The 28,000-nt window shown below is 45.7% G+C and overlaps 1 protein-coding gene across 1 annotated transcript in view; it reads right to left on the reverse strand.

Moving 5' to 3' along the window:
- LOC126132108 (salivary glue protein Sgs-3-like) overlaps positions 1–28,000 on the reverse strand; it is an 89,670-nt gene that overhangs the window by 21,510 nt on the left and 40,160 nt on the right. The window contains exon 4 of the mRNA XM_049915178.1: positions 8,002–8,079. Coding sequence (XP_049771135.1) covers positions 8,002–8,079 — 78 coding nt within the window. The remainder of the gene's footprint in view (positions 1–8,001; positions 8,080–28,000) is intronic.

Here is a 28,000-nt window from a genome sequence, read left to right on the forward strand (position 1 = left end):
TTGATTTATTAATTTGTCAGTCACTCATTATGCCGAAGCGAAACAGACGTCGCCAGCCAATGTCTCTAGGTAGATTCCGAAGTCTTGATGGTTAGAAAGCAAAAACAAACAATTCCATAGGTCTCTTGTACATTACTGCAGAGGCTTCCGAAAAAAAAATCGTTTTACGACAGGGTCGTGGAACCATTCCGACCTCAAGTGTCGTAGCCAGCTGTACTAGGTTTCTCAGCTGAGGATCCCTGGTGCGAACAGCCCGATTGAGGTCATCCCATAGATTCTCGCCTGGGTTTAGATCCGAAGAGGGTGGTGGCCAGGGGAGTACGGTAAACTCACCCTGGTGCTCTTAGAACCACACACGTATACTGCGAACTGTGTGACACGTTGCAGTGTCCTGGTGGTAGATACCATCATGCCAAGGAGAAATAAACTGCACGTAGGGGTGGGCATCGTCCCCAAACAGTTGGATACATACATATGCTGATGAGCAAACTTTATGACCACTGCCCACCGCGAGGTTTAATGCCTCCTGGTGGTGATACGGGCACGTGACGCAGGAAGGAAAGAATGTAAGTGGAAGAGAGACGAATGGGCAGTCATTATAGCGAGGATACGTGCCGGAAATGCGTAAATCCATTGATATAAGCGGTCGTGACAACTGGAACAACTGCGGCTGAAAACAAGAATCTCTGAAGTGGCGAAGCTGGTCGCCTGTTGGCGTACTACTCTCATGAGCATCTGTGTAAAGTGGTTGAACGATGTTGAAACAACGAGTGACCCGTATGGTATTGGACGACCACGTCTCATTACAAAACGCGGAGGTCGGAGGATCTCCCGTTATGGAATCCTGGATAGGCAGCGATCTGTGGCAAATCTGACGATAGAATGCAATGTTGTTTAACATGGAGCTCCATATCACACGACCCCCATGTGTTCCTGTGTTGACCCAATGACATCGTCAGCTATGACTGTAGTGGACACAGGATCACTGAGTTCTCACAGTGGATCAATAGAAACGTGTCGCCTCTCGAATGAATCGCATTACTTGTTGCACCAGTTCGTTGATCTGGTCCTTACATGCCGTCATCCAGGCGAATGGCTACACGAAACATGCAGCGTGCCAAAGATGCAGGCTGGTGATGGCAGAATTATGCTATGGGGTACTCTGAGTTGGGCTTCCACGGGATCTATGATGGTAATTGAGGACATCATGACAGCAGTGAACTATGTGAACATTATTGCGGACCATCTGCATCTCTTCATGCCTGAAGTCTCCCCCTACGCTGGTGACATCTTTCAGCAGGATAACTGTCCGTGTTGCAATCTCAGAATCGTGCTACATTGGTTTGGGGAGCATTACAGTGAACTCACACTGATTTATTAGCCAGCAAAACTACCTGATCTGTACCCACTGAAACACATATCGGGCTCCAGCTGTGTGCCTGTTAACCACTATCCCATAAACTGCGAGTACCTGATCTGTACCCACTGAAACACATACCGGGCTGCAGCTGCGCGCCCATTAACCACTATCCCATAAACTGCGGGTACCTGATCTGTACCCATTGAAACACATACTGGGCTCCAGCTGCGCACCCATTAACCACTACCCCATAAGTTGCGGGTACCTGATCTGTACCCACTGAAGCACACATCGGGCTCCAGCTGTGTGCCTGTTAACCACTATCCCTTAAACCGCAAGTACCTAATCTGTACCCACTGAAACACATACCGGGGTCCAGCTGCGTGCCCATTAACCACTATCCCATAAACTGCGAGTACCTGATCTGTACCCACTGAAACACATATCGGGCTCCAGCTGTGTCCCCGTTAACCACCATCCCATAAACTGCGGGAATTGGTTCACCTGTGCATAGACATGTGGTGCCATGTACTTCTGGAATCCTGTCAAGGACTTGTAGTAACCATGCCAAGCATAATCTCTATTTGTCTGAAAAATGGAACAACACGCTATTAAACAGGTGGTCGTAATGTTTCGGCTCATCTGTGTACTTGTGTTGATCCAGTGTGCCTTCCAGAATCACGAGATCACCCAGAGAATGCTATAATGCTTCCTACTCCGGCCTGGACCTTTCTGACGATTGTTGTAGGGTTTTCACTTTCAGGCATTCCAAGCCGTACACGCCAACGCCATCTTTCACCTAAAAAGGTCACCTGTCGCAACTCAGTGGACGTCCAATTGCGCTACTGGCGTGCAAATTCTAAACTTCGTTGTCGATTAACAGCAATCAGCATGGATGCATGAACCAAACGCCTGCAACGAAGGCCCATACGCAGCAACGTCCGCTGAGCGGTTGTTGAGGAGACACTGTTGGTAGACCCACTGTTCATTTGGGCGGTCACTTGCTCGATAGCTGCACTTCTTGTCTTTAAGCCCTTAGAAATCTCTGTAGGCGTCGTTGAACCCTGTCAGCTATGGCCTGTTGTGCGTCTCAGTTGCCTCGGCGCCGGTTTTGGATAGCGCCATTTTGCCACCCCCGGCATACTTTAACCACGGCGGCAAGCGAACTGTTTACAAACTTCACCGTTTCCGGAAATGCTTCCACTCTTAGGCCGAAAGATCATGCTCTTTTGGATGTCAGGTAACTCGCTGAGTTTCTACATTACGACAACGACTGCATTGTTTTCCGCGTCCCCCTGACACCCTGTATGCACCCTCCACTGTGTCTCCACCTGTCTTCTGTGAGTAGTCACATTAAAGTGGCTGCACCGTGTATGTACGTGATGCAGCAAATCAGACAATGCCACAAACACCACCACCGACGATCGAAGTTACGTCAACCTTTCTACACTCCTGGAAATGGAAAAAAGAACACATTGACACCGGTGTGTCAGACCCACCATACTTGCTCCGGACACTACGAGAGGGCTGTACAAGCAATGATCACACGCACGGCACAGCGGACACACCAGGAACCGCGGTGTTGGCCGTCGAATGGCGCTAGCTGCGCAGCATTTGTGCACCGCCGCCGTCAGTGTCAGCCAGTTTGCCGTGGCATACGGAGCTCCATCGCGGTCTTTAACACTGGTAGCATGCCGCGACAGCGTGGACGTGAACCGTATGTGCAGTTGACGGACTTTGAGCGAGGGCGTATAGTGGGCATGCGGGAGGCCGGGTGGACGTACCGCCGAATTGCTCAACACGTGGGGCGTGAGGTCTCCACAGTACATCGATGTTGTCGCCAGTGGTCGGCGGAAGCTGCACATGCCCGTCGACCTGGGACCGGACCGCAGCGACGCACGGATGCACGCCAAGACTGTAGGATCCTACGCAGTGCCGTAGGGGACCGCACCGCCACTTCCCAGCAAATTAGGGACACTGTTGCTCCTGGGGTATCGGCGAGGACCTTTCGCAACCGTCTCCATGAAGCTGGGTTACGGTCCCGCACACCGTTAGGCCGTCTTCCGCTCACGCCCCAACATCGTGCAGCCCGCCTCCAGTGGTGTCGCGACAGGCGTTAATGGAGGGACGAATGGAGACGTGTCGTCTTCAGCGATGAGAGTCGCTTCTGCCTTGGTGCCAATGTTGGTCGTATGCGTGTTTGGAGCCGAGCAGGTGAGCGCCACAATCAGGACTGCATACGACCGAGGCACACAGGGCCAACACCCGGCATCATGGTGTGGGGAGCGATCTCCTACACTGGCCGTACACCACTGGTGATCGTCGAGGGGACACTGAATAGTGCACGGTACATCCAAACCGTCATCGAACCCATCGTTCTACCATTCCTAGACCGGCAAGGGAACTTGCTGTTCCAACAGGACAATGCACGTCCGCATGTATCCCGTGCCACCCAACGTGCTCTAGAAGGTGTAAGTCAACTACCCTGGCCAGCAAGATCTCCGGATCTGTCCCCCATTGAGCATGTTTGGGACTGGATGAAGCGTCGTCTCACGCGGTCTGCACGTCCAGCACGAACGCTGGTCCAACTGAGGCGCCAGGTGGAAATGGCATGGCAAGCCGTTCCACAGGACTACATCCAGCATCTCTACGATCGTCTCCATGGGAGAATAGCAGCCTGCAATGCTGCGAAAGGTGGATATACACTGTACTAGTGCCGACATTGTGCATGCTCTGTTGCCTGTGTCTATGTGCCTGTGGTTCTGTCAGTGTGATCATGTGATGTATCTGACCCCAGGAATGTGTCAATAAAGTTTCCCCTTCCTGGGACAATGAATTCACGGTGTTCTTATTTCAGTTTCCAGGAGTGTAGTTGTTTCTGCCTCTGACATTGTTCGTCGTCCATCAGTTAACGAGTTCTTTTCTTGTTAATAACCAGAGCAGGTAGCGCTTTGTCTGTACACTTTCTATTTTATTTTTGACTACTGGATGCCATGTTGTTATTGCCGACATGTCAGCCTTGGTGTGGCATCCATTTTAGATGGCACAAAATATTCACACGAAAGATGTGCAGGTTATCTTATAAGGCTTATACACAACAGAGACCCAAGTCATTGGTGGCCTCTCAAAACCACTGGTACATTTTATTTTAATGAATGATTGACTTTGGGGAGGGGACCAAACAGCGAGATATCGATCCCATGAGATTAAGAAAGGATGGGGTAGAAAGTCGGCAGTCCCCTTTCAAAGGAACCAGTCCGGCATTTGCCTGAAGCGATTTAAGGAAATCACGGACAACCTTAATCGGGACGACTGGACGCGGGTTTGAACTGTCGTTCTCCCGAATGCGCGTTCAGTATGCTAACCACTGCGACGAATCGCTATGTTTTAGGTTGTTCTGAAAGCGACTATGTCCTAACACGTCTGCGTGTACCGGATGTTCAAATGGTTCAAATGGCTCTGAGCACTATGGGACTTAACATCTGAGGTCATCAGTCCCCTAGAACTTAGAACTACTTAAACCTAACTAACCTAAGGACATCACAGGCATCCATGCCTGAGGCGGGATTCGAACCTGAGACCGTAGCAGTCGCGCGGTTCCGGACTGAAGCGCCTAGAACCGCTCGGTCACACCGGCCGGCCGTACCGGATGTCTCTTGACTCTGTAAGCTACTTTTACAAAATGTAGCTTACAGTTGTTTTCTTCATATAAGATACAGACTAAGAGCTCCTGTATTTTGCCTTAAGACGAAGTAGAATTTCCCTTATCGTGATTTGTCTTTATATACACAGGTCATGTGGTTGTATCTCACGGTCAAAGTATATCCATGTCCCTGAAAAACGGCGTTGCTAATCTAAGCTTTTATTAGGATACTTTCTTCTACGACAAGACAATATATTATTCTCAGTTTCTTCCCTCACTTTTAATTTTTTGATATTTTTATACTCGTGTGAACAATCTGAAGGTAATATCCAAAATTAATTGTGTTTAACCACTGCTGACCTTTTGTGGGAGGAAGAAGAAATGAAAGGCACTGAGCTTAGATGTTCACCAAAAAACTGGACTGTCGAGTGTCCGAGCCTTATAGAAATTACGTAAGTGCTTATCGCGGCCGCAGAGTCCTGGGAAAACCTGTCCGGCGGGATGGGTCACACGTTGCCTACTGCTTGCTGCACCTGTATAGACGCTGACCATTACTGTCCATCGGCTGTTTTGTTTTATTTCCAGGAGAGAGCGGGATGGTTTCCAGAAAACTGACACCCAATGATTCTTCCCTGTAACAGTAGTCATGAGACTAGCAGTTCCCTCAGACGTTAAAGCTTCGCAAAATTAGTGACACACAACTTCTCGGGTCATGTTTACCTATTTTTGTGCCAATATAGACGTGTCTATCATGTTAGGCAGAGAGCAGTAGCAAGAATACTATTGAACAAGAAGTCTATTGGACTCCAAACTCGCACAAATATTTCAAAATCTTAAACAAGGCTGATAGTTCAGCAGCTGTACGTCAGCAAACTTCGAGAGGTTGAAAAAAATCAGCCAGCTTGTTGAAAATAAAGGTTTGCCGGAACTCTTGGTCTAGGTTTCGACAATTTTTAAATTTTCTTCTTCAGAAAGTGTAATGGACCTTGTTACATCACGTTCTGATTGGCTTTATTCAATGTACTTCATCAGAATTTGATGCAACTAGGTTCATTACATCTTCTGAAGAAGCCAATTTTAAAACTTTGAAAACGTAGGTCAAAGTTTCCAGTAGATCAATTGGCAACTGATTGGCTGTTTCTTTTTCTTTTTTTTTTCCCCTCTCATCCTCTCCAAATTCGCTAACAGGGGACGCGGCCGCAGCATTAGTGTGACACAGCACACGGCCACGTCCCCTGTTAGCGATTGTTTATAGACCGGAGAAGCGGACCCGTGCACCGTATTGGAATCCGGCTATTTTATTCTGTGACATACCGCCTTTTAGCGGTGTTTTGCTCTGACGGACAACAAATGTATGATACAAAGATCTGTGCTTTCTAGCTTGAATGTTTTAGTTATGTATTCACCTGAAGATGTGGCTTTTAGTGCCATGAAACCGGTTGTGGTCTAATAATAAAGGAGAGAATACAGCTGAAGAAGTTTATTAATACCCAAAACGACTATTCATAGTTGAGGCTGCTGTACATACAAGGTTGTCTGCTTTACGTGTCACTATCATGCTCTTCAGACGAGCGAAGCATGATTCTGTTCTTGTGAGATGGACATTTGGTAAGGACATCAAGCATGAAGGAATGCAGGTGGTCCGCAATAATGTTCATGTAGTCCACGATGTCATGGTACATCTGATTACCACCACATTTCCCGTGGAACCCCAAGTGAATGTCCGCCATTTCTTTATACTGCCCCAGCGGTCATCATCTTTGGCGTGGTACATGTGTCCCCTTGATGACGCCATATCCGGACACGGCCACTGACCTAGTGTAGTGAGAAAAGTGTTTCATCCAATCAGAAAACATGTTTCCATTCATCCCCTGTCCAATTTCGATGATTCCGTGCGCACTGCTGTCGCTATTGACGATGATTTTGGGTCAACATGGGAATATGTGTGGGACGTCTGCTAGTCTATCATCCACAGTACATAGTTAAATAAACGTAGGGGCTTATGAAAACATTTTTAGCTAACGTATTTTCCAACTTTAGACGCGAAGAGAAAACGTTACCGAACTTACCCGACTTGAACATAAGTATTCATATTTTCAGGAACGTAAAAAATACATAGCATCCTATCTAGTTCACTGTCTCGGTTAACTAATTTTTTTTAAGTATACATAACTGATTGTACCAATTTTAATCGAAATCAAGGAGTAGTACTTTTGCAAGCGATAGCTTGATAATTCTTTTGTGGAAAACTGTTTTCACTACACAGAGAAGTATTTAGGACTCCTTCATCTGTATGCGAGATATGGGCTGCAAGACGAAGTTATAATATAAAATAGTTCCAACAAACTGCAGGGACGCCTGGGCAACAAAGTCAGTAATGTTTGGATCTGCACATAGTCTCCGATAATTCGGTTCCTCTGCATAACGTTACCCGTGATACCGATGGATATTTTCGGAAAAATATTTGTGAAGTTACAATTTTCCACAGCTTTTCTATTCGCACGATTAATATTGGTTCTTACAATGCTGAGCCTTCCACTTCTCTCCTCGCTAAGCACAATCGTTCCATAAATGAACTACATTTATTGTTGCTCTTTCCCTTTAATAATTGCCGTAAGTTCATAAACGTCATGCAGAACCTGATGAATTTTCATGCGAATGTCTCCTTTCGCACAAAAATCTACTCATGTATCATCGTTTTCTCTCAGCGGGATGATTTATTTTCGCAGCCGTTTTTATCACAAAGAGAACCAACAAAAACACGAACAATTGATACCGGTGCACGCCTGATCTTCACACGCCACTGCGGACACGCTGAGTGATTAATGCAGATGGTAATGGCGTCTAACCAAACAAACGTTTCTCGAACTTGAAAATTTTCTCGTCGTTCTTACGTACTTCATTGACGAGCCCAAAAACCAGGTGCGAATTTTTAATTTTTCGATTAACGGCAACTCTTCAGTTAACGATAACTGTAGCAACACAGCACAAAACTCACCTACGAGCACTATGACGGCGGCGGCGGCGGTGACAGACACTTGCGTTGCCATGGCGATCCTCTCTGTGAGTGCAGCGGCTGCGACCGACAGGTTTTATAGTGAGCTGTGGGCTGCGGCGGCGGCAGTTCCCGACAAGGTCGCGGTGCCGGTGGCCGGATGACCAACCGGGAGCTCCGGTGCGTCTGTCCTCATTTGCGGATTTCCCTGCTCTTCTTAGCCCCCGTTGACACCGAGTATGAGTGGAAACATCCTAAAAATTATTCACTGTTGTGGTGGTTTAATGTAGTTAACATCCTCTTGTAATAAGGCTATGTTTCCGGAAGTATCAAAGCAGGTATCTAGTCATGATATTTATACAAGGGTCATCTGCAAAGTTTTTGAATCATCATGGGTTTCTATGACTGTGTCAGTACCAAGAAAGGCTGTCGGTAGAAGCAGTCATTGCTAAGTAAGTCGTACAAGTGTCAACTTACTCGTCGCACTGTATTGGCTGCGAGACCTTCATTTCTGCCGCCAAGCTTGACAGATTTATGCAGCCATGGAGCTGAGACTGAAGCATTTCCGCACGATCGTTTTTTTTAAGCTTTTAAAGTAGGACTGAATTAAAATCAGTGTTTAGTATGTCTTACGATTTATTTTCGTTACTGTTCATCTTCGAAACGAATATTAAACGCTAGTTTCATGAATTCAGACTGCAGAGTAGTCGAAAGCTGACCGCTACTTCGACTCCTCACAGCAGACATCGACAAAGTGAGTACACCTTTGAAATTGCAACCGCAGCGATTTCATAGATGCTGCACAATAACCTTCGGTTATAAGCACCTGTAGTCGTTCGTTGAGGACTATACCTGCTAATCCCTGAGCAGAAAAGACCTCGTGTGGAATTTTGCGACCAAATGCAAAAATAATTGTAATCTTAACATTACCGTTAATATAATGTAACCTAAAGAACCTCCGAAAAGACCTCTGCAGCTGAGTCTTTACCAAATAATCTGAATGGCTGCAGTGACGCCTAGAACTTCAGAGACAGTATATAGAAAAGTTAAGTCTCAAAATTTTTCGGAGTGTCCTTCGTACGTTATTTCGCTTACGATTATAACATGTCGGCCAGTTTACCACAATGACATTCCTCCTTTCTGTAATCACCTTCTGCTTTAAATGGCAAAGCTCGTGGTACTTGAAACACGAAGATGTGGCGAAATTTTAGTGAGATACCAGTTTCAAGCGAAGACCGAAATGGAAAATACACTATCTGATCAACAGTAGGACGATATCTACTGGCGGACGTTAATATGGATTTTATCCACCTTTCGCATTTTTGACGCTCGAACTCTGCTGGGTGCTGTGGACACTTTCAATGAAGTGTTAAATGTCTATGGAGGAATGGCTGCCCATTCTTTCTCAAGAGCCGGATCCAGAGGAGGTAGTGTTGTTGGACGCTGGGATCCAGATTGTGGTCGACTTTCTTGGTGTACGTTTAGGTTCAGGCTGGGACTCTGGCCTGCCCAGTCCATTTAAAAATATTATTATCCCCACAGTTGCTGCTTAATGGAGGATGTATTGTCACACTGTCACAAGAAATTATCGCCTCTGAACTGTCAATCTACCTTACGCAGAAAACAATGTTGTAAAACAACGAAATAAATCTCGGGTGAACAGCCTGGTGTGAGTGTACAAAGGACACAATATTTCGGCACTCGACCTTGCCATCATCGGGTGTGCTGACATACCGCCAGGGGACGGCAGGCAAGAAGTATATATCAGATTCACCCTCCCACTGCCTCGGGCGCTCTCTCCGCCGTCCGGAGCGCGGGTGCTCTCTCGGTCGTCCGCGCTGGGGTTCGATGCCCGGTTGTCGCCCAGCGTCTGGGTGTTCCCTCATAGGTCCGCTCCCAGGGAGGTTTGCCGGCGGCATTTCGGAGGTTCCTCCCTCTGCCCTCGAAGTCAGTACACTCTGGGATATTTCTATCTTCTCCTTAATCCGGGTAATGACTGGTTCCCAAGCTGTTCACAATGTTGTAAAATGCATTCATACCCTTCCGCATTTTGCGTTTTCTTAAGCGCTGCAAGGGGACCAGACCGTAACAACGAAATACATGTCTGTGCTGTAACCCCACCTCCTCCGTGTTGTACGGTTGGCGCTACACTAGTGGCAGGTAATGTTCTCTAGTCACTCATCGAACCCAAACCCTTCCATCGGCTTGCCACAGCGTATAGCGTGGTTCGTCCTCAAAATCACTCGTTTCCAGTCATCCACTGTCCATTGGCGTCGCTTTCTACTCCACCTCAAGCGCCGCTTAGCATTGACTACAGAGATGCATGTCTTATGAGGCGCCGCTCGATCATTGCACCGCATTTTTTAAGTCCATACGTACAGTCATCGTGTTAACTTGAATGTAGCAATTTGGAACTCACGAGTGATTTCGTCTACCGGCATCATGCAATTCCTCCGCAAACCTTGACGGTCCCTGTCCATCAACACAAGAGGCCTGTCTGGTCTTGTTTTAACTGTAGTTGTGCATTTGCGTATCCATTTCACAATCACTTCACTATCAATCGACTTGGACATCTGTAGAGGAGTTGAAATGTCCCTGATGGGTATGTTACTTAGGTGGTATCCAATGACTAGTCCACGTTCAAAGACGGTGAGCTCTCTTGAGCGATCCACTCTGATGTTACTGTTTCTCTACTGACAACACAATACTCCGCGTCTCCTTTTGTACTGGCGTGTCCGTCTCTTGTGACGTCTAGTGCTCTATTCCGCATTACGTAGAGGTGTCCAGATACGTACGGTCAGATAGTATATTACTCTTAGAATGACCCATTGATGAATTTTATCTCTTAAATTGGAAATACCTTCTCGATGCTGCTACTAGCCCGTCTTCTCATAGATGCACAGACAAACTTACTTCAGAACTATTATTTCCTTTTGTGATACGTTAACCAAGTTTACTGCTGTGTTTAGCGTTTTCTTAAAGTAAAATGTTTCTAACTCATCTTCGAATCATTTGAAGACTTCTGCAAGTAACTTTCCAAGATTCATTGATGAATGTAAAAATAAGAGCGCCGTGAATGGTCACAAGCTTTGCCAAGAAGCAGACGTTCTGAGCTATAGGTATATTATCTAACGAAAACCTAGTCATAAGGTTCCAAGAAGGTGAGTTCATTCATGAATCAACCAATATTCTTCCCCTTCTTATATATCTCATACTTATACACCATTAAAGTAATACTAGACTAATGACAGCTCGCACGGAGGTGTATAAACATTGATCCGTCCAATGCCCTCCTTAATGTATTGGGAAGACGTTCTAATATAATTATGGTTAAGAAAGTACCTTTTACCACACTCTTTATAGCGGGTCTCACGTCGATAATCCGCGCGGTCTTGGACGTCTTGTCACGGTCTGCACGGCTGCCCCCGTCGGAGGTTCGAGTCCTCCCTCGAGCATGGGTGTGTGTGTTGTTGTCCTTAGCGTAAGTTAGTTTACGTTAGATTAAGTAGTGCGTAAGCTTAGGGACCGATGATCTTAGCAGTTTGGTTCAATAAGACTTAACCACAAAACTCCAAACTCATATCGATCAAGACGTCTAATTATTCACAGATGACATTTTCTGCGTTACTGTAGATTGGCAGAATGTGCAAATATTTTAAGAAATACAAACTCTCCTCATGTTAACACGATCTGTGGCGGTGGCTGACCCATTTTAAGTGTTGAAACGGCGACCGGAACAGACGCGGGGTTGAAGTGACGGAAAACGCGGTGGGATTAGCGGCGCGGACCGCAAACAACAACACAACGGAAGAAGATGGACACGACCAACGAAGGACCTTACGACAACAATAACCAAACAACAGCGTCAAGAAAACTTAAATAGACAACCACGTCCACTCGTAAACAAAACACGAAAGTAAATACGCTGCCGGCCGCGAAGACAGAGCGGTTCTAGGCGCTCAGTCCGGAACCGCGCGACTGCTACGGTCGCAGGTACGAATCCTGCCTCGGGCATGGATGTGTGTGATATCCTTAGGTTAGTTAGGTTTAAGTAGTTTTACGTTCTAGGGGACTGATGACCACAGATGTTAAGTCCCATAGTGCTCAGAGCCATTTGAACCATTTTTTTGTAAATACGCTGTCTAAGGCGAGGCGATATGCCCTGAGACGTACGCAAGGTTAGACTGGCAGGCTGGGCTTTTTTTTTTCCTTTATTGAATTTCGGTTCCCCCCGAAGGGGGCGGGCTGGAAGCAGCTAATTACACTGCTCTCCAGCCTACAGATGTTGTAAAACGTAAGAAGATAAGAAACAATAAAAGCAGGCGATAAAACGGTGACTTAAATTGTAAAACGGCGGAAAATTGTGGAAAGTTAAAACATAAAGCAAAGGGTCGGCAAAGCTAATAAAATACACAGGAAGCAGACAGGTAACATAGTAGACAGACAATTAAAAAACATGGCGACAGTCTGGTTTCTGTTGGCAAGAGATATAAAAATCACACCCAGCGACAATATGATGTCCGTTTGCAACACTTCGGAAAAGACAAACAACACTGAACACTCACTATAAACACTGTACTAAAATGTCGGCACAAAGATGACAGCCGGCCGGTGTGGCCGTGCGGTTAAAGGCGCTTCAGTCTGGAACCGCGTGACCGCTACGGTCGCAGGTTCGAATCCTGCCTCGGGCATGGATGTGTGTGATGTCCTTAGGTTAGTTAGGTTTAATTAGTTCTAAGTTCTAGGCGACTGATGACCTCAGAAGTTAAGTCGCATAGTGCTCAGAGCCATTTTTGAACAAAGATGACACACCCTAGCCGAGGGCACAAGGGCAGATGGGGGGGGGGGGGGGACCAGGACAGATGAGGGGGAAAACAAGGAGGGAGGAGAGGAAAAAACGAAAGGGGGAACCAAGGGAGGGAGAGGACTCATAAGGGGGGGGGGGGAGGGGCAGGGCAGCAGGCTGAGCTTTTTTTTCCTTTATTTTTATTTTATACCTGCACATACAACAGGTAGGCTGGCAGCAGCATTCTACGCCACTCTTCAGCCTGTAACCTCCCCCTCACTTATCGACCTTAATGACAGTGAAAAATTAAACCACGTGTACCTAATGGAAATTTGGGAAAAGCAATCGTCACCGAAGTTAATCTGTCGGTAAAGAGGGAGGAAAGGGTTACATGTAAATGAAAGGAAAAATGCTAATGAAACTGGTGGAAAATAGTTTTGAAAAGGGGTAAAGTTAATAAAGAAAGTAAATGTGAGCCGTTAGGTTAACAATTAACTAGCGGTAATTAGATTTTTGAGATTTGGGGAAAATTACGGTAGCCAGTCCTAAGGACAATTACTATAGTAACTGAAAAAGAAAGGTTATTACACATATAATTAGCACTAGAAGCGTGGCAACTGAAGGTTGACACGTGTAGTGTGAAAACTGAAAGTTTGTCAGAAGTAATAAATTTCGCTACACTCTGACTTAATTTAGCAAAAGAATTAATAAAACCGGAAAATCGAAATTTAATTTAGTGACTGAAGTTAATAGTGAGCTTTCTTTCTGAAGCACATCGAAATTCAGTAAAATACGGTTAGTCTTGGACTACCTCAACAATCATTTCAAAAGCTACTTGAATCTACGCAATTTAGAAATAAGAGATTTAACTTTGAACTTGAATTAAATGATTCTGAACAATTGTTGTTGTTGTGGGTTTCAGTCCTGAGACTGGTTTGATGCAGCTCTCCGTGCTACTCTATCCTGTGCAAGCTTCTTCATCTCCCAGTGCCTACTGCAACCTACATCCCTCTGAATTTGCTTAGTGTATTCATCTCTTGGTCTCCCTCTACGATTTTTACCCTCCACGCTGCCCTCCAATGCTAAATTTGTGATCCCTCGATGCCTCAGAACATGTCCTACCAACCGGCCCCTTCTTCTAGTCAAGTTGTGCCACAAACTCCTCTTCTCCCCAATTCTATTCAATACCTCCTCATTAGTTATGTGATCTATCCATCTAATCTTCAGCATTCTTCTGTAGCACCACATTTCAAAAGCTTCTATTCTCTTCTTGTCCAAACTATTTATCATCCATGTTTCACTTCCATACATGGCTACACTCCATACAAATACTTTCAGAAATGACTTCCTGACACTTAAATCTATACTCGATGTTAACAAATTTCTCTTCTTCAGAAACGCTTTACTTGCCATTGCCAGTCTACATTTTATATCCTCTGTACTTCGACCATCATCAGTTATTTTGCTCCCCAAATAGCCAAATTCCTTCACTACTTTAAGTGTCTCATTTCCTAATCTAATTCCCTCAGCATCACCCAACTTAATTCGACTACATTCCATTATTCTCGTTTTGCTTTTGTTGATTTTCATTTTATACCCTCCTTTCAACACACTATCCATTCCATTCAACAGCTCTTAGAAGTCTTTTGCTGTCTATGACAGAATTACAATGTCATCGAAGAACCTCAAAGTTTTTATTTCTTCTCCATGGATTTTAATACCTACTCCGAATTTTTCTTTTGTTTCCTTCACTACTTGCTCAATATACAGATTGAATAACATCGGGGAGAGGCTACAACCCTGTCTCACTCCCTTCCCAACCACTGCTTCCCTTTGATGTCCCTCAACTCTTATAACTGCCATCTGGTTTCTGTACAAATTGTTAATAGCCTTTCGCTCCCTGTATTTTACCCCTGCCACCTTCAGAATTTGAAAGAGCGTATTCGAGTCAACATTACCAAAAGCTTTCTCTAAGTCTACAAATGCTGAACAATTAACAATAGTAAAATTTAGTACGTACCAAGCTGAGCTGCAGTCACAGGTAAGCGAAAATACGGTAACAAAACTCGCACTCTTAATTTGTGCTTGTGTAATCTAAATATTGTAGCCAGCTATGAATACCTTATCTGAACTTTGAAATTAAAGAAGTGAAATCGAATGATGCTGGCGTTTGAATTTCAACTACACTCGGGTTCATTCCGAAAAAGGAAGGGACCCTGCTTGGTAATGCAATTGGGACAATGAGCAACAAACGTTCATGCTAAGTTGCTGTAATTTTGTGATGCAACAATTTTAAAAGTTTGAAAAAGCTGAGGTCTTCCATACAGTTCTAAAACTTTACGTGCTTCCAGTTTTCCTTGTTGGTTGATTGAAGGTTTGAAGCCGTCGATCGAGGAGGTGGCGACAGTCACTCATTGTCGGCCGTCGCTGTTGCAGAAGCTGGATGTTGGCGCGCCTTCTTCTCGACACGGTCACCAGACGAAACGGGCTCTTGATGTGCGCCAGCTAATGCTTCCCGTCCGCGACACCATGTCAGAAACTATCATCGCAAGTCGAGCGCAATTACATGCTGCCAAACCCTGAAAGCGCGGCAACTCGCGGGAGCTTCACACAACACGCCTGCTCCACTGCACCACCCCAGCCAGACTCCCTCTCTGCTCGCGCTCCACGCGACAGAGTTAACACTACCAAAGATCCTAAACACTTTGGTTCTCCACACGATCTATCGATGTATTCGTTCGATAGCATAGTTTTCCCTAGACCAGACCCAGCGTATAAATACAAATAATATTCACAAAACAAACCAATTATACATCGACATAAATGCATATATATACAAATAGTAAAACAATTACAATATACAAAGACACAGAAATGTTATATCTTCAGGTAACAAAATAAGGAAAAAAATTTACAGTGCAATAGATGGAAATAGGAGGATATGCATTTCTGGCGTTACAAGCCTTAGAGGAGACAATGATAAAAGACAGAAAGAATACTCAGAAATGACAGAATGGTGGGTAAAAAACAGTAGACATAAAATACAAAATATGGAGCCGTTCATACTCGACGAGAAATCACACCACAAGCTGTTGACACGACGCACAAATATCGATATTTGCGATGACACATGGGAACGATGGAGTGTGACGGTGATCACTGAACACAAACACGACGGCACACACACGAGACACTGATGGCGATGATCTCCGGCGCGCGAATATCCACGTAACGTTTGCGAGTCCAGGAACCTGCCAAGATGGGAAGAAGGGTGAGGAGGAGGGAGAGGAGAGAGCAAAGATGCCAATGGGAGACGAGAGGGGGGAGGAGCAGAGGGACGGGGGTAGGGGAAGCCTGGGGGAGGAGTGGGGAGAAAGGGAGGAGGGAGGGAAGGGGGATAGAAGGGAGAGAGGGTGCCCAAAGGAATCATACACAGGAAGAGGGAGGGAGGATCAAAGTTGGTAGGAGGGGTAGATGGAGGGGAGGAGGGCATCATCAGGGAGGGGGACAGGCTGAGCTTTTTTTTTTTTTTACTTTATTGTTATTTGAAGCCTGTACACTATGCTGCTCTTCAGCCAGAGAATATACAAGGAACAAAAACAGTGAGAAAACACATAAGTGACAGAACGGTGGGCAATAAAACAGGAGACACACATAGAGACAAACACGGAGCCGTTCACACTCGTCGATAATCCACACTGCTAACTGATGAGACGACACACAAACACTGAAGATGACGATGGCACTGGTGAACGAAACGATGGAGTGTGACAGTGAACACTGAGCACTAAACACGACGGCACACACGGAACAGTGATAGCGGTGATCTCCGGCGCGCGAATGTCCACTTAGCGTGTGCGAGTCCGGGGACCTGCCAAGAGGTGAACAGGGGTGAGGTGGGGGAGAGGGGAGAGAAAGGATGCCAATGGCCGAGGAGATGGGGGCAGGAGGAGAGGGACAGGGGAGGGGAAGCCCGGGGGAGGAGGGGGGAGAAAAGGAGGAGGGAGGGAAAAGGGAGAGAAGGGAGGGAGGGTGCCCAGAGGAGCAAGCACAGGAGGAGGGCGGGAGGATCAAAGTTGGTAGGAGGGGTAGATGGAGGGGAGGAGGGCATCATCAGGGAGGGGGATCTGGCGGAAGCCACCTTGGGAGAGGGTAAGGAGGGTGGAGAGATGGAGACCGGGTGGGACGTGCGAATACAGGTGCGGCAGTGGGCGGGGGTGGGAGAGGATCGGGGAAACGAGCGGGTGAGGAGGATCAAGTTTACGGGAGGTGTACAGGATCCGTATCCTTTCGAGGAAAAGGAGGAGGTGGGGGAAGGTGATGAGATCATACAGGATCCGCGTGGGGGAGGGGAGACGGATGCGATAGGCAAGGCGGGGAGCATGGCGTTCAAGGATTTGGGGGATTTATAAAAGGTAGGGGAGGCAGAGATCCAGGCTGCATGGGCATAACAAAGGATAGGGCGGATGAGGGATTTATAGGTGTGGAGGATTGTGGAGGGGTCCAGACCCCACGTACGGCTGGAAAGGAGCTTGAGGAGATGGAGGCGGGAACGTGCCTTGGCTTGGATTGTCCGGAGATGGGGAGTCCAGGAGAGGCGACGGTCGAGGGTGACGCCAAGGTACTTAAGGGTGGGAGTGAGGGCGATAGGACGGCCATAGACGGTGAGATAGAAATCAAGGAGGCGGAAGGAAGGGGTGGTTTTGCCTACAATGATCGCCTGGGTTTTGGAGGGATTGACCTTGAGCAACCACTGGTTGCACCAAGCAGTGAACCGGTCAAGATGGGATTGGGGAAGGCGTTGGGAGCGCTGGAGGGTAGGGGCAAGGGCAAGGAAGGCAGTGTCATCGGCAAACTGGAGAAGGTGGACGGGGGCTGACGGCGGCGGCATGTCCGCCGTGTACAAAAGGTACAGAAGGGGGGAGAGGACGAGCCTTGGGGCACACCAGCAGAGGGGAAAAAGGTGTAGGAATCGGTGTTATGGATGGTGACATAGGAAGGACGGCGGGAGAGAAAGGAGCCGATCAGACGGACGTAGTTGATGGGAAGGGCAAAGGTTTGGAGCTTGAAGAGGAGACCGGAATGCCATACGCGGTCATATGCACGTTCGAGGTCCAGGGAGAGGAAGATTGCGGAGCGACGGGAATTAAGCTGTTCGGAAAGGAGATGAGTGAGGTGAAGGAGAAGGTCGTCGGAAGAGAAGGACGGCCGAAAGCCACACTGGGTAACGGGAAGGAGGCGGTGCTGGCGGAGATGCTGGTGGATGCATCGGGTGAGGATAGATTCCAGGACCTTGCTGAAGACCGAGGTAAGGCTACAGGCTGAGCGAGAGGCAGGCCCTTAAGTATGCTATCGGGGACGCTGCTATTGGCCGCTGCAACCACGTGTTCCACTGTGGCGCCCCCAATCTAAATGCGGGCCAAGAGGCGTGCGCCGCCACAGCTTATGGCACGATGGTGCAGAGACCTCTAGCGGTCTTCGACGTCCATGACGTCTGGCGGGGATACAAATTCCGCGGCGCGCGGTACCAGATTAAGAAAGTTAAACAGGTTAATCCGTGAGTCGCACAGTTTGTATATTGGAGGACCAAAATGCTCAATAAAGTATCGACTTAGACTGACATATAGAGTGTGACCCAAACCTCTACGGTTGGAAACCAATATTTAGTTATTTCAATAAATGAACAGCTTATACGCCTTACAGCAACAAGATAAGCTTGAGCCGTGGCGCGGTTGCTGGCGTCGCCTTTCGTATTCCTGGCACCACTCGCTCGATCTGTAGTGTGATGTCCCTCTGGCTTGAGTCCACTAAGATCTTTGCTCGAGATTGTTGAAGGGTGACGAGGCATACTGTGGCGCTGTGAGTTGTGGATGGTTCAAATGGCTCTAAGCACTATGGGACTTAACATCTGAGGTCATCAGTCCCCTAGAACTTAGAACTACTTCAACGTAACTAACCTAAGGACATCACACACATCCATGCCCGAGGCAGGATTCCAACTTGCGACCGTAGCAGTCGCGCGGTTCTGGACTGAAGCGCCTAGAACCGCTCAGCCACCGCGGCCGGTGGGAGTTGGGGAGCGGTAACGGAGCGAGCAGGACTGTGTGGGAGGTCTGCCGGGCGGATATGGAGAGCACTCGCGCAAGCGTCTTGTGCACGGGGTCCGGCGAATGGTCGCTGGGCATGTCTGTGGGCCGATCTGAATCCGTGGCTGGCTCAGAGTTTCATCTCGTGCGTATCCTGGCCGGCCAGTCCAGGGACGTGGCACACCGATGAGGAAGTTGAAGCCAGTTTCGCTGTACTGAATTCTGGGCCCCTCTGGAACCATCAAGCTTCAGCCTTGGTTCGTGAACTTCAGTCAAGCTTTGAGTTTTGCTGTTTTAACTGTTAATTTCTCATTGAAGGCCTACCTGTTTTCTGTTCTCTAATTTTACTTAAATGAAGCTGTTAATGAAGACGGCCTACCCATTTTCCATTTGGTAACTTCACTTAACTGAAGCTGTTATCATTGGAGGCCTGCCTGCTCTCTATCTGGTAATCTTACTTCACTGAAGCTGTTATCGTTGAAGACCTGCCTATTTTCTATTGGGTAATTTTACTTAATCAGCGCTGTTATTATTGAAGGTCTGCCAGTTCCCTTTTAATTAAACTGAGAGCTATGTCATAATTTGTGTTAGCTGAAACTCTTATTAATCACAGCCTACCTGTTTTTATTGCCCTTATTTGTGATCTGATATCTTACCCAGTCCATGCTGTAAAGAAGTGAAATTGTATTTGCCAAATGGCTACCTGCTTAAGAGGTATTTATGTCAATAAGGTAGTAACAGGAAATGACACAAGTTGGTGCATGGGCTCTAACCTTTCGCCTTACATCCCTTCCATTAATTTATTCACTTGTTAGCAAGGTGGGGGGATTGGGCATCTAAATAAGGAGCACTTGCAGTATGAACTTAGAATTCGGGTGCTTACCACCGAGGGTAGTGTTCCAGAGCTGGCGGCTAGGTCGCGCACGGCGTTGGGCCCACCGCTTTGCATTTCGGATTTCGGCGAGTGACATTGGCGAGGTAGGTGTTTCTCTCCATAATATTTCCTCGGCGTTGGATGATGTACAGTGGAAACTGTCTTTTCTGCAGGACATTCTGCCTAGTGTTAGGCAAGTTGGTAGCATTCAGGTCCATGTAACACATGCCGGGAATCGTTTGAGGGCAGAACCTTTTTGCAACTTAGCCAACCTGAAGTTTCCAGGGTGGTGCAGTTGATCGATCAAAAATTGCTTCCAGAAAGTAATTCCACAATAAGGATTCTGAGGGAACTTAACAAATTTACATGTACTTATGCGAGTTCGCATCGTTCTAAAAGGATAACCTACATCGAGGCCTTCGAAGAGATAGTAAACAATTTACCCATATACAACACACCATATACACCTTGCTGAACTAATGTTTAACTGAAGAATGAATGGCTACAGCCTCTGCGTCAACTGCCGCAAGAAAAATCGTCGCTCCAAGATAAGGTAAGAGACACACCAATTGGGCTTACAAACTAAGCAACGCTACGAAAAAGGGTATATGAGAAAAGACTATGTAAATCCCAGCAATACTCTGTGGGAGATCGTTAAACATCAAAGGACATTACTGTCACCACGATCTAAAAAAAAAGATATCTGTAAAACGGTCAATACAATTCTTTTGGGTTTGAGGCCGCATTGTCAACTATAAAATTTCGACGTTTCGGCGACTATTGCAAGACGCCTTCCTCGGGTGTACTGCTAACTGCTGAATGAGCACTAGTTTGATTACTTATTTGGCGGAGTGCTGCCATTGGATATGAGAGTGAGGAGGAAGTGTATCATGTGTTCTTTTATTGGTCTTTGCATTGCGTGTTGTCATTGGCGGAAATAGGCGTTTTGCATTGGAGTTTCCTTTATTGCTTGCCACTGGTGGAAATCGGCGAATAGGAAACTGAGCGGCGGCTGGAGCGTAGCGTTGTTTGCTAACTGCCTAGTATCGACTAGAGCGCTTCAGCACTCTGCTTACCCTCCACCGCGCGCCTGTTGCTCTGCGACACCCGTCCTTCCGCAAAGCTGTCACTGCTGGCAGCTACTGCGCTGAAAGTCAGATCCCGTTTTCTCTATTCATGTTGTCCGGTCGCTTGGCTATTTCTATAGCCTCTCTAAGCTTCCATCTCAAACTCAACGGCTATTTGTTGGTGAATCAGTATCTAGATGACTTGGGATGAGTCATTTACCAAGACCCAATATGTTTCTTTTTTGCTGTCGTGTAATATTTATAAATTTTTTTCGGACGGGAGATAAGGAAAGGATAAATACTACCTATTATAATTTCTTTAATGTTTGCTTAGGGAATGCTGATTTCTGTATTCAATTTTGCTGAATGACGTGATTTATAAGAACATTTTACTGGCAAAATGTGTCATGAATTTACTGATAGAACTGACCTATAATGCCAAAATGTTATTCTATGTTATAGATTAGTTTTGTAGCTTAAAGAGAAGGTAATATGATTGGCCTAAGACCAAACTGGAACCGCAATTTCAAGTTATTCGAAGAGGTTTACTGAGTAGTGTGAAACTATGATTTTATGTATATATTAGTATGTAAGTGGCAGAACTCGTAACGCAGAAACTAGAATTTTTCATTTGAAGAAATACTTTGCTTGCATATGTGTGGAAAACTTTGTGTTTATGAACACAATTTTAATTAAGCCCAATCCCAATGTGACGTGATGTTTTCTCCGTTAGTTAAGTTTAAATAGTTATTAGTGACTTAGTGATGGACATAAATTTGGAATCCAAAACATCACGTGTATCTCTGAAGCACAAACAATCTTTATGAGCACGTTTTTCCAAATGCGAAAACGAAGGTTCTCCATTTGGCCCAGGCGCGTACCAATTAAATAAACAAGCATTAGGTTTGTTGTCTTATCATTAAATAATGAAATGTGTGAAAGACGTGTAACCTCACACAAACAAAATGACGAGCTTTGCTCGAAAAGCCCCATTCACTATTTAGAAAGCTGGCATGTAAGTAAAATATATAACCACTATTTAAAAACCAATGTAAGTAAATATTTAATTATGAAAGTAATGAGATTAGCTTAAACCCGTGAGCTCACAGCGATGTAATCGATATTGTAAAGAGTGAAAAATGTTGTGTTTGTAGTTGGTTTTAAACCTGCACGTTGGACATCCCAGACAGGAAACACGCGTACCAAGTATAGACTCTTGAAAGAGCAGCGTGTGAAATGTGAACATTAAAATGAAACTAAGAGCGGGGAAGTACATCAAACGCGAACACATAATAAAAGTGCTATCCAGCGGCAGATGTTGGCTTTATTTGGCTCGCAAACCATAAAGTTTGTTCACGAAAATGGACGTGCATAGAATTTCTACGTTAGCTCTATTGAAACGCACATTTCCTTTCTTGACTGTATGTTAGTCGTGTTGTTCTGTATGTGGTATACATAAACAAAAACTTCAGCACGTGTAATAAGACAAAAATGAAAGAAATATGACCACTCAGGAAGGGCATCACCTTAATAAGGTTCACCAGATCTAACAATCTTACCCTTAACAGAAAGCGCACTTATATTTACGTAAAATAAATTCTGTTAACTTGATAGGAAACTTCCCAAAACTCTCACAACCTTTCAGAAAAAGCGAAGGTGAGAAAAAGAATTGGGGTACATCGGAATCCCATCTCACTACCAATCCACATCTGGGTTCCATGTCGTGGCGTTTCAGCCATTTATGCTATACTAATGACCCAGCATAGGTTTTCTTGGATCTCATATTACAGTGCTCTAAAAGCTTCAATTGCCGAAATGTTATCGATATTTAATTACAACAAATCCTAAGAAGAATGATACGTTTTCATGAGACTTCCTTCAGTGGGTCGTTGCCTTAAAGCGACTTTCTCTCAAAATACGCGAGCTACAACGCGAAAATAGCTACATACAAAAACTCTTCGACCGAGTGAGATGGCGCAGTGGTTAGCACACTGAACTCGCATTCGGGAGGACGATGGTTCAAACCCCTCACCTGGCAATCCTGATTTAGGTTTTCCGTGATTTCCCCAAATTGCCTCTGGCAAATGCCGGGTTGGTTCCTTTGAAAGGGCAGGGCCGACTTCCTTCCCCATCCTTCCTTAATCCGATGACACCGGTAACCTCGCTGTCTGGTCCCCTCTCCCCAAATCAACCAACCAACGAACCAAAAATTCTTCAACCGCCAGTATGACGTTTACCGTTATTTTATTACAACACATCGTACGAATAACGATTCGTTCTCGAGACATTCCATGGGGCGGTGCTTAGAAACAGCACATATAAGGATAGAGTTTAACCTACAACATAAAAGCCACCGAATTTGGGTTTCTATTGAACACGAAAAGTACAGACTGGCGTCTTGTTTCCTGCTTGTGACGTAGAGAGCGTCCTCGCTTCCTATTGGTTCTACTTAACGTGGTTCGTTACCGAAATACCGCATAACTTATTTTATGTTTCACTTGACGAAACGGCTCCTCAATGAGAAATAGCAGAAGTGACGTCAGAAAATACGCAGAGCGGCACGGCACCGTTAGCTAACTCGTTCCCTGCGCCGAAAGCTTTAGTGTTGTGTTGGGCAATGGCCATAGAACAATAGCGTTAACGCAGACAAAGTGAAACGACGTTGAATTTCCCATACTGAAGCACGAACCAACAACGCTTTGGGTCACCGCTCCGATGTGTTGAGAAGAAGTGATACAATCCGAAAGATTAACACATCCACACATACGCAGGAACACGCATAAATGATTTCAGCCTAAAAAATAGCAGCGTTAGCGGAAGATGCGAACACGTAATCACGAATCCAGCTACTTGTAACTGCCGTGCGAAACAACAATACCCGCAGCATCGCTCTTCAACTATCGATGCTACGTGAGCATGCATGGCGGTATTTCAAGTAAACACTCAGCGTAATGATCACCGAGGCAATAGCTGAACACAATTCCCAGGCTCTAAAAGTGCGGGATGGAAAACTCATACTCCCCAGCATTAGAAGTTTTGTATGGTTCAAATGGTTCTAAGCACTATGGGACTTAATATCTTCGATCAGCCGGCCAGTGTGGCCGAGCGGTTCTAGGTGCTTCAGTCTGGAACTGCGCGACGGCTACGGTCGCAGGTTAGATTCCTGCCTCGGGCATGGATATGTCTGATGTCCTTAGGATAGGTTTAAGTAGTTGAGGCGTTTAAACCATCTTAGGTCATTAGTCCCCTAGAACTTAGAACTACTTAAGCCTAACTAAACTAAGGACATCACACACATCCATGCCCGAGGCAGGATTCGAACCTGCGACCGTAGCGGTCGCGCGGTTCCAGACAGAAGCGCCTAGAACCGCTCGGCTACTGCGGCCGGCGAAGTCTTATACTGCGACGTTAATTTAAAAATGTCCGCCCCCGGTAGCTGTGTGGTCAGCGCGACAGAATGTCAATCCTAAGGGCACGGGTTCGATTCCTGGCTGGGTCGGAGATTTTCTACGCTCAGGGACTGGGTGTTGTGTTGTCATTATAATTTCATCCCCCAAAAAAATGGTTCAAATGGCTCTGAGCACTATGGGACTTAACATCGATGGTCATCAGTCCCCTAGAATTTAAAACTACTTAAACCTAACTAAGCTAAGGACATCACACAATACCCAGTCATCACGAGGCAGAGAAAAATTTCGTCCCCATCGAAGAGCAAGCTGCCAAAGTGGCGTCACATCGAAAGACTTGCACCCGGCGAACGGTCTCCCCGACGGGAGGCCCTAGTCGCACGACATTTAAAAATGTTTTAAGTGACCGTACATACTGTGTTTTATGTGCACCACTAATGGATACAAAATCTAGTCTTAGCAAAAACAAAAGTGAGATCATCCTCCCTTAAAGGCAAATAAGCAGACCCAAAGGTGCAACCACAACGGAGGAGTATCGATTGAGAGACCATACAGACGTGTGGTTCCTCAAGAGGAGCAGCAGCCTTTTCAGCAGTTGCAAGGGCAACAATTTGGATGATTAACTGATCTGCCTTGTAGCATAAAACAAAACGGCCTTGCTGTACTGGTATAGCGAATGGCTAAAAACAAGGGAAACTGCAGCCGTAATTTTTCCCGAGGGCGTGCAGCTCTACTATTTGTTAAATGATGGTGGCATACTCTTGCGTAAAATATTCCATGGGATGTCGTTATCAGGTGAAACAAATCTAGCGTTCTACGGATCGTAGCGTGAAATGTCATATCCCTTAATCCGACAGATAGGTTAGAAAATTTAAAAACGGAAGTGGATAGGTTAAATTTATAAATAGTGGAAAAAAATTGGTTCAAATGGCTCTGAGCACTTAACTTCTGAGGTCATCAGTCCCCTAGAACTTAGAACTACTTAAACCTAACTAACCTAAGGACATCACACACATCCATGCCCGAGGCGGTCGCGCGGTTCCAGACTGTAGCACGTAGAACCGATCGGCCACTCCGGCCGGCTATAAATAGTGGAAATTGTGGCAGGAGGAACAAGACTTCTGGTCAGGTGAATACCGGGTTATAAATACAAAATCAAATAGGGGTAATGTTGGAGTAGGTTTAACAATGAATACAAAATAGAAAGTTGGATAAGCTACTGTGACCATCCTAGTAAATGCGTTATTATAGCCAAGATAGACACGAAGCCCACACCCGCCACAGTAATACAAGTTTATATGCTAACTACCTCCGCACATGAGGGGGAGACTGAGGAAATATATGATGAGATAAAAGAAATTATTGAAATAGTTAAGGGAGATTAAAATTTAATAGTCATGGGGGTAAAAGAACATATTCAGATAGTTAAGGGAGACCTGACATGGGGGACTGGAATTTGATGTTAGGAAACGGATGAGAAAGAAATTTGTGGTAAGTTCCTATGGGTCCAAACTGCTGAAGTAATCGGTCCCTAGACTTACACACTACTTAATGTAACTTAAACTAACTTACGCTAAGGACAACACACACACACACACACACACACACACACACACACACACACATGCCTGAGGGAGGACTCGAACCTCCGAAGGGGATGAGCCTCGCGGACTGTGGCAAGGCGCCACAGGCCGCGCGGCTACCCTGCGCGGCCTGGAAGAGAAGGAAAAGCAGTAGATGAATATGGATTGTGGCAAACGAATGAAAGAGGAAACCACCCTGTAGAATTTTGCAAAGGGTATAATTTAATCGTAGCTAACATTTGGTTTAAGAATCCTGAAAGAAGACTATATACATGGAAGAGACCTAGAGACACCGGAATGATTGATTTTGTAATGGTAAGACACAGATTTCGGAACCAGGTTTTAAATTGTAAATATTTCCAGGGGCAGATGTGGACTCTGACCACAATGTATTGATTATGAACCGAGGTTACAGAGAGTTTCAGAAGGAGCATTGAGGAAGAACTGACAAGAACAGGGGAAAGGAATACAGCAGAAGAATGGATAGTTTTGAGAGATGCAGTAGTGAAGGCAGCAGAGAATAAAGTAGGTAAAAAGACAACAACTAGTAGAAATACTTGGGTAACACAAGAGATATTGAATTTAATCGATGAAAGGAGAAAATATAATAATACAGTAAATGAAGTCGGCGAAAGGGAATACAAGCGTCTAAAAAATGAGATCGACAGGAAGTGCAAAATGGCTAAGGAGGAACGCCTGGAGGACAAATGATATAGAAGCATCTATCACTAGGGGTAAGATAGATGCTGCCTACAGAAAAGTTAAAGAGGCCTTTCGAGGAAAGAGAACCACTTGTATTTATGTCAAGAGATCAGCAATGAAGGGAAAGAACAGAGGTGAAAGGAGTACATAGAGGGTCTATCTAGAGAGATGTACTTGAGGGCAATATTATGGAAATGGAAGGGGACGTAGATGAAGATTGAGGATGAGGAGGAAAATATGATGCTGCCTGTAGAATTTGAAAAAGCACTGAAAGACATAAGCCGAAACAATGCCCCGGGAATAGATAAAATTCCGTTAGAGCTACTGATAGCTTTGGGAGATCCAACCCTGACAAAACTATCCCATCTGGTGAGCAAGATACATGAGACAGGCGAAATACCCTCAGACTTCCAGAAAAATATAATAATTACAATTCAAAAGAAAGCAGGTGCTGACAGGTGTGAAAATTATCGAACTTCGAGGTTAATGAGTCGCGGTTGCAAAATACTTACAAGAATTCTTCACAGGAGGATGCAAAAACTGATAAAAGCCGACCACGACGAAGATCAGTTTCGATTCCGGAGAAATGTAGGAACACTCCAGGCAGTACTGACCCTACTACGTCTCATACAAGATAGCTTATGGAAAGGCAAACCTATGTTTAAAGCATTTGCAGACCTAGACAAAGATTTTAACAATGTTGACTGGAACACTCTCTCTCAAATTATCGAGATGGCAGAGTAAAATACAGGGACCGGAAGGCTATTTACAATTTTTACTGAAACCAGATGGCGGTTACAAAAATCGTGGGGCGCGAAAGGGAAGCATTGGTTCAGAAGGTGAGACAGGGTTGTAGCCTATCCCTGATGTTATTCAATTTGTATATTTAGCAAGCAGTAAAGGAAACAAAAGAATAATTTACTGTAGGAATTAAAGTCCAGGGAGAAGAAATGAGGACTTCGAGGTTTGCCGAAGACACTGTACTTCTTTCAGAGAGAGCAAGGGACTTGGAAGAGCAGTTGAACGGAATGGACAGTGTCTTGAAAGGAGGATACAAGATGAAGATGTCCGCCTGCCTAGCTGGGTGATAACATGCTTGCCTCCCGTGCAAGCGGACCCGGTTTCGGTTACCGGCCGGGTTGGAGATTTTCTCCGCTCGCGGACTGGGTCTTGCGTTGTCCTCATCATCATTTCGTCCTCATCATCGGCGCGCAAGTCGCCCAATGTGGCGTCGAATGAAATAAGACTTGCACTTGGCTGCCAAACTTCCCCGGATGGAGCCTCCTGGCCAAGTAAAATTGCAGACAGTGCCATATGTAATTTTACTTATGTTCGAAACAGGATTATGTCTGTTGAAGATATTTTATTGGTCTTGACACAGCCGCTGGGCTAAGACATTTTTCATTTATTAGTGTGTATGACTTCTGAAGAAGGCTATATTGTCATAGCAGAAACCATGGTCAAGGTCTAAAATAAACATAATTTAGTGCAAATGTG

This window comes from Schistocerca cancellata, chromosome 1 (assembly GCF_023864275.1).
Source record: "Schistocerca cancellata isolate TAMUIC-IGC-003103 chromosome 1, iqSchCanc2.1, whole genome shotgun sequence".
Lineage (NCBI taxonomy): Eukaryota > Metazoa > Arthropoda > Insecta > Orthoptera > Acrididae > Schistocerca > Schistocerca cancellata.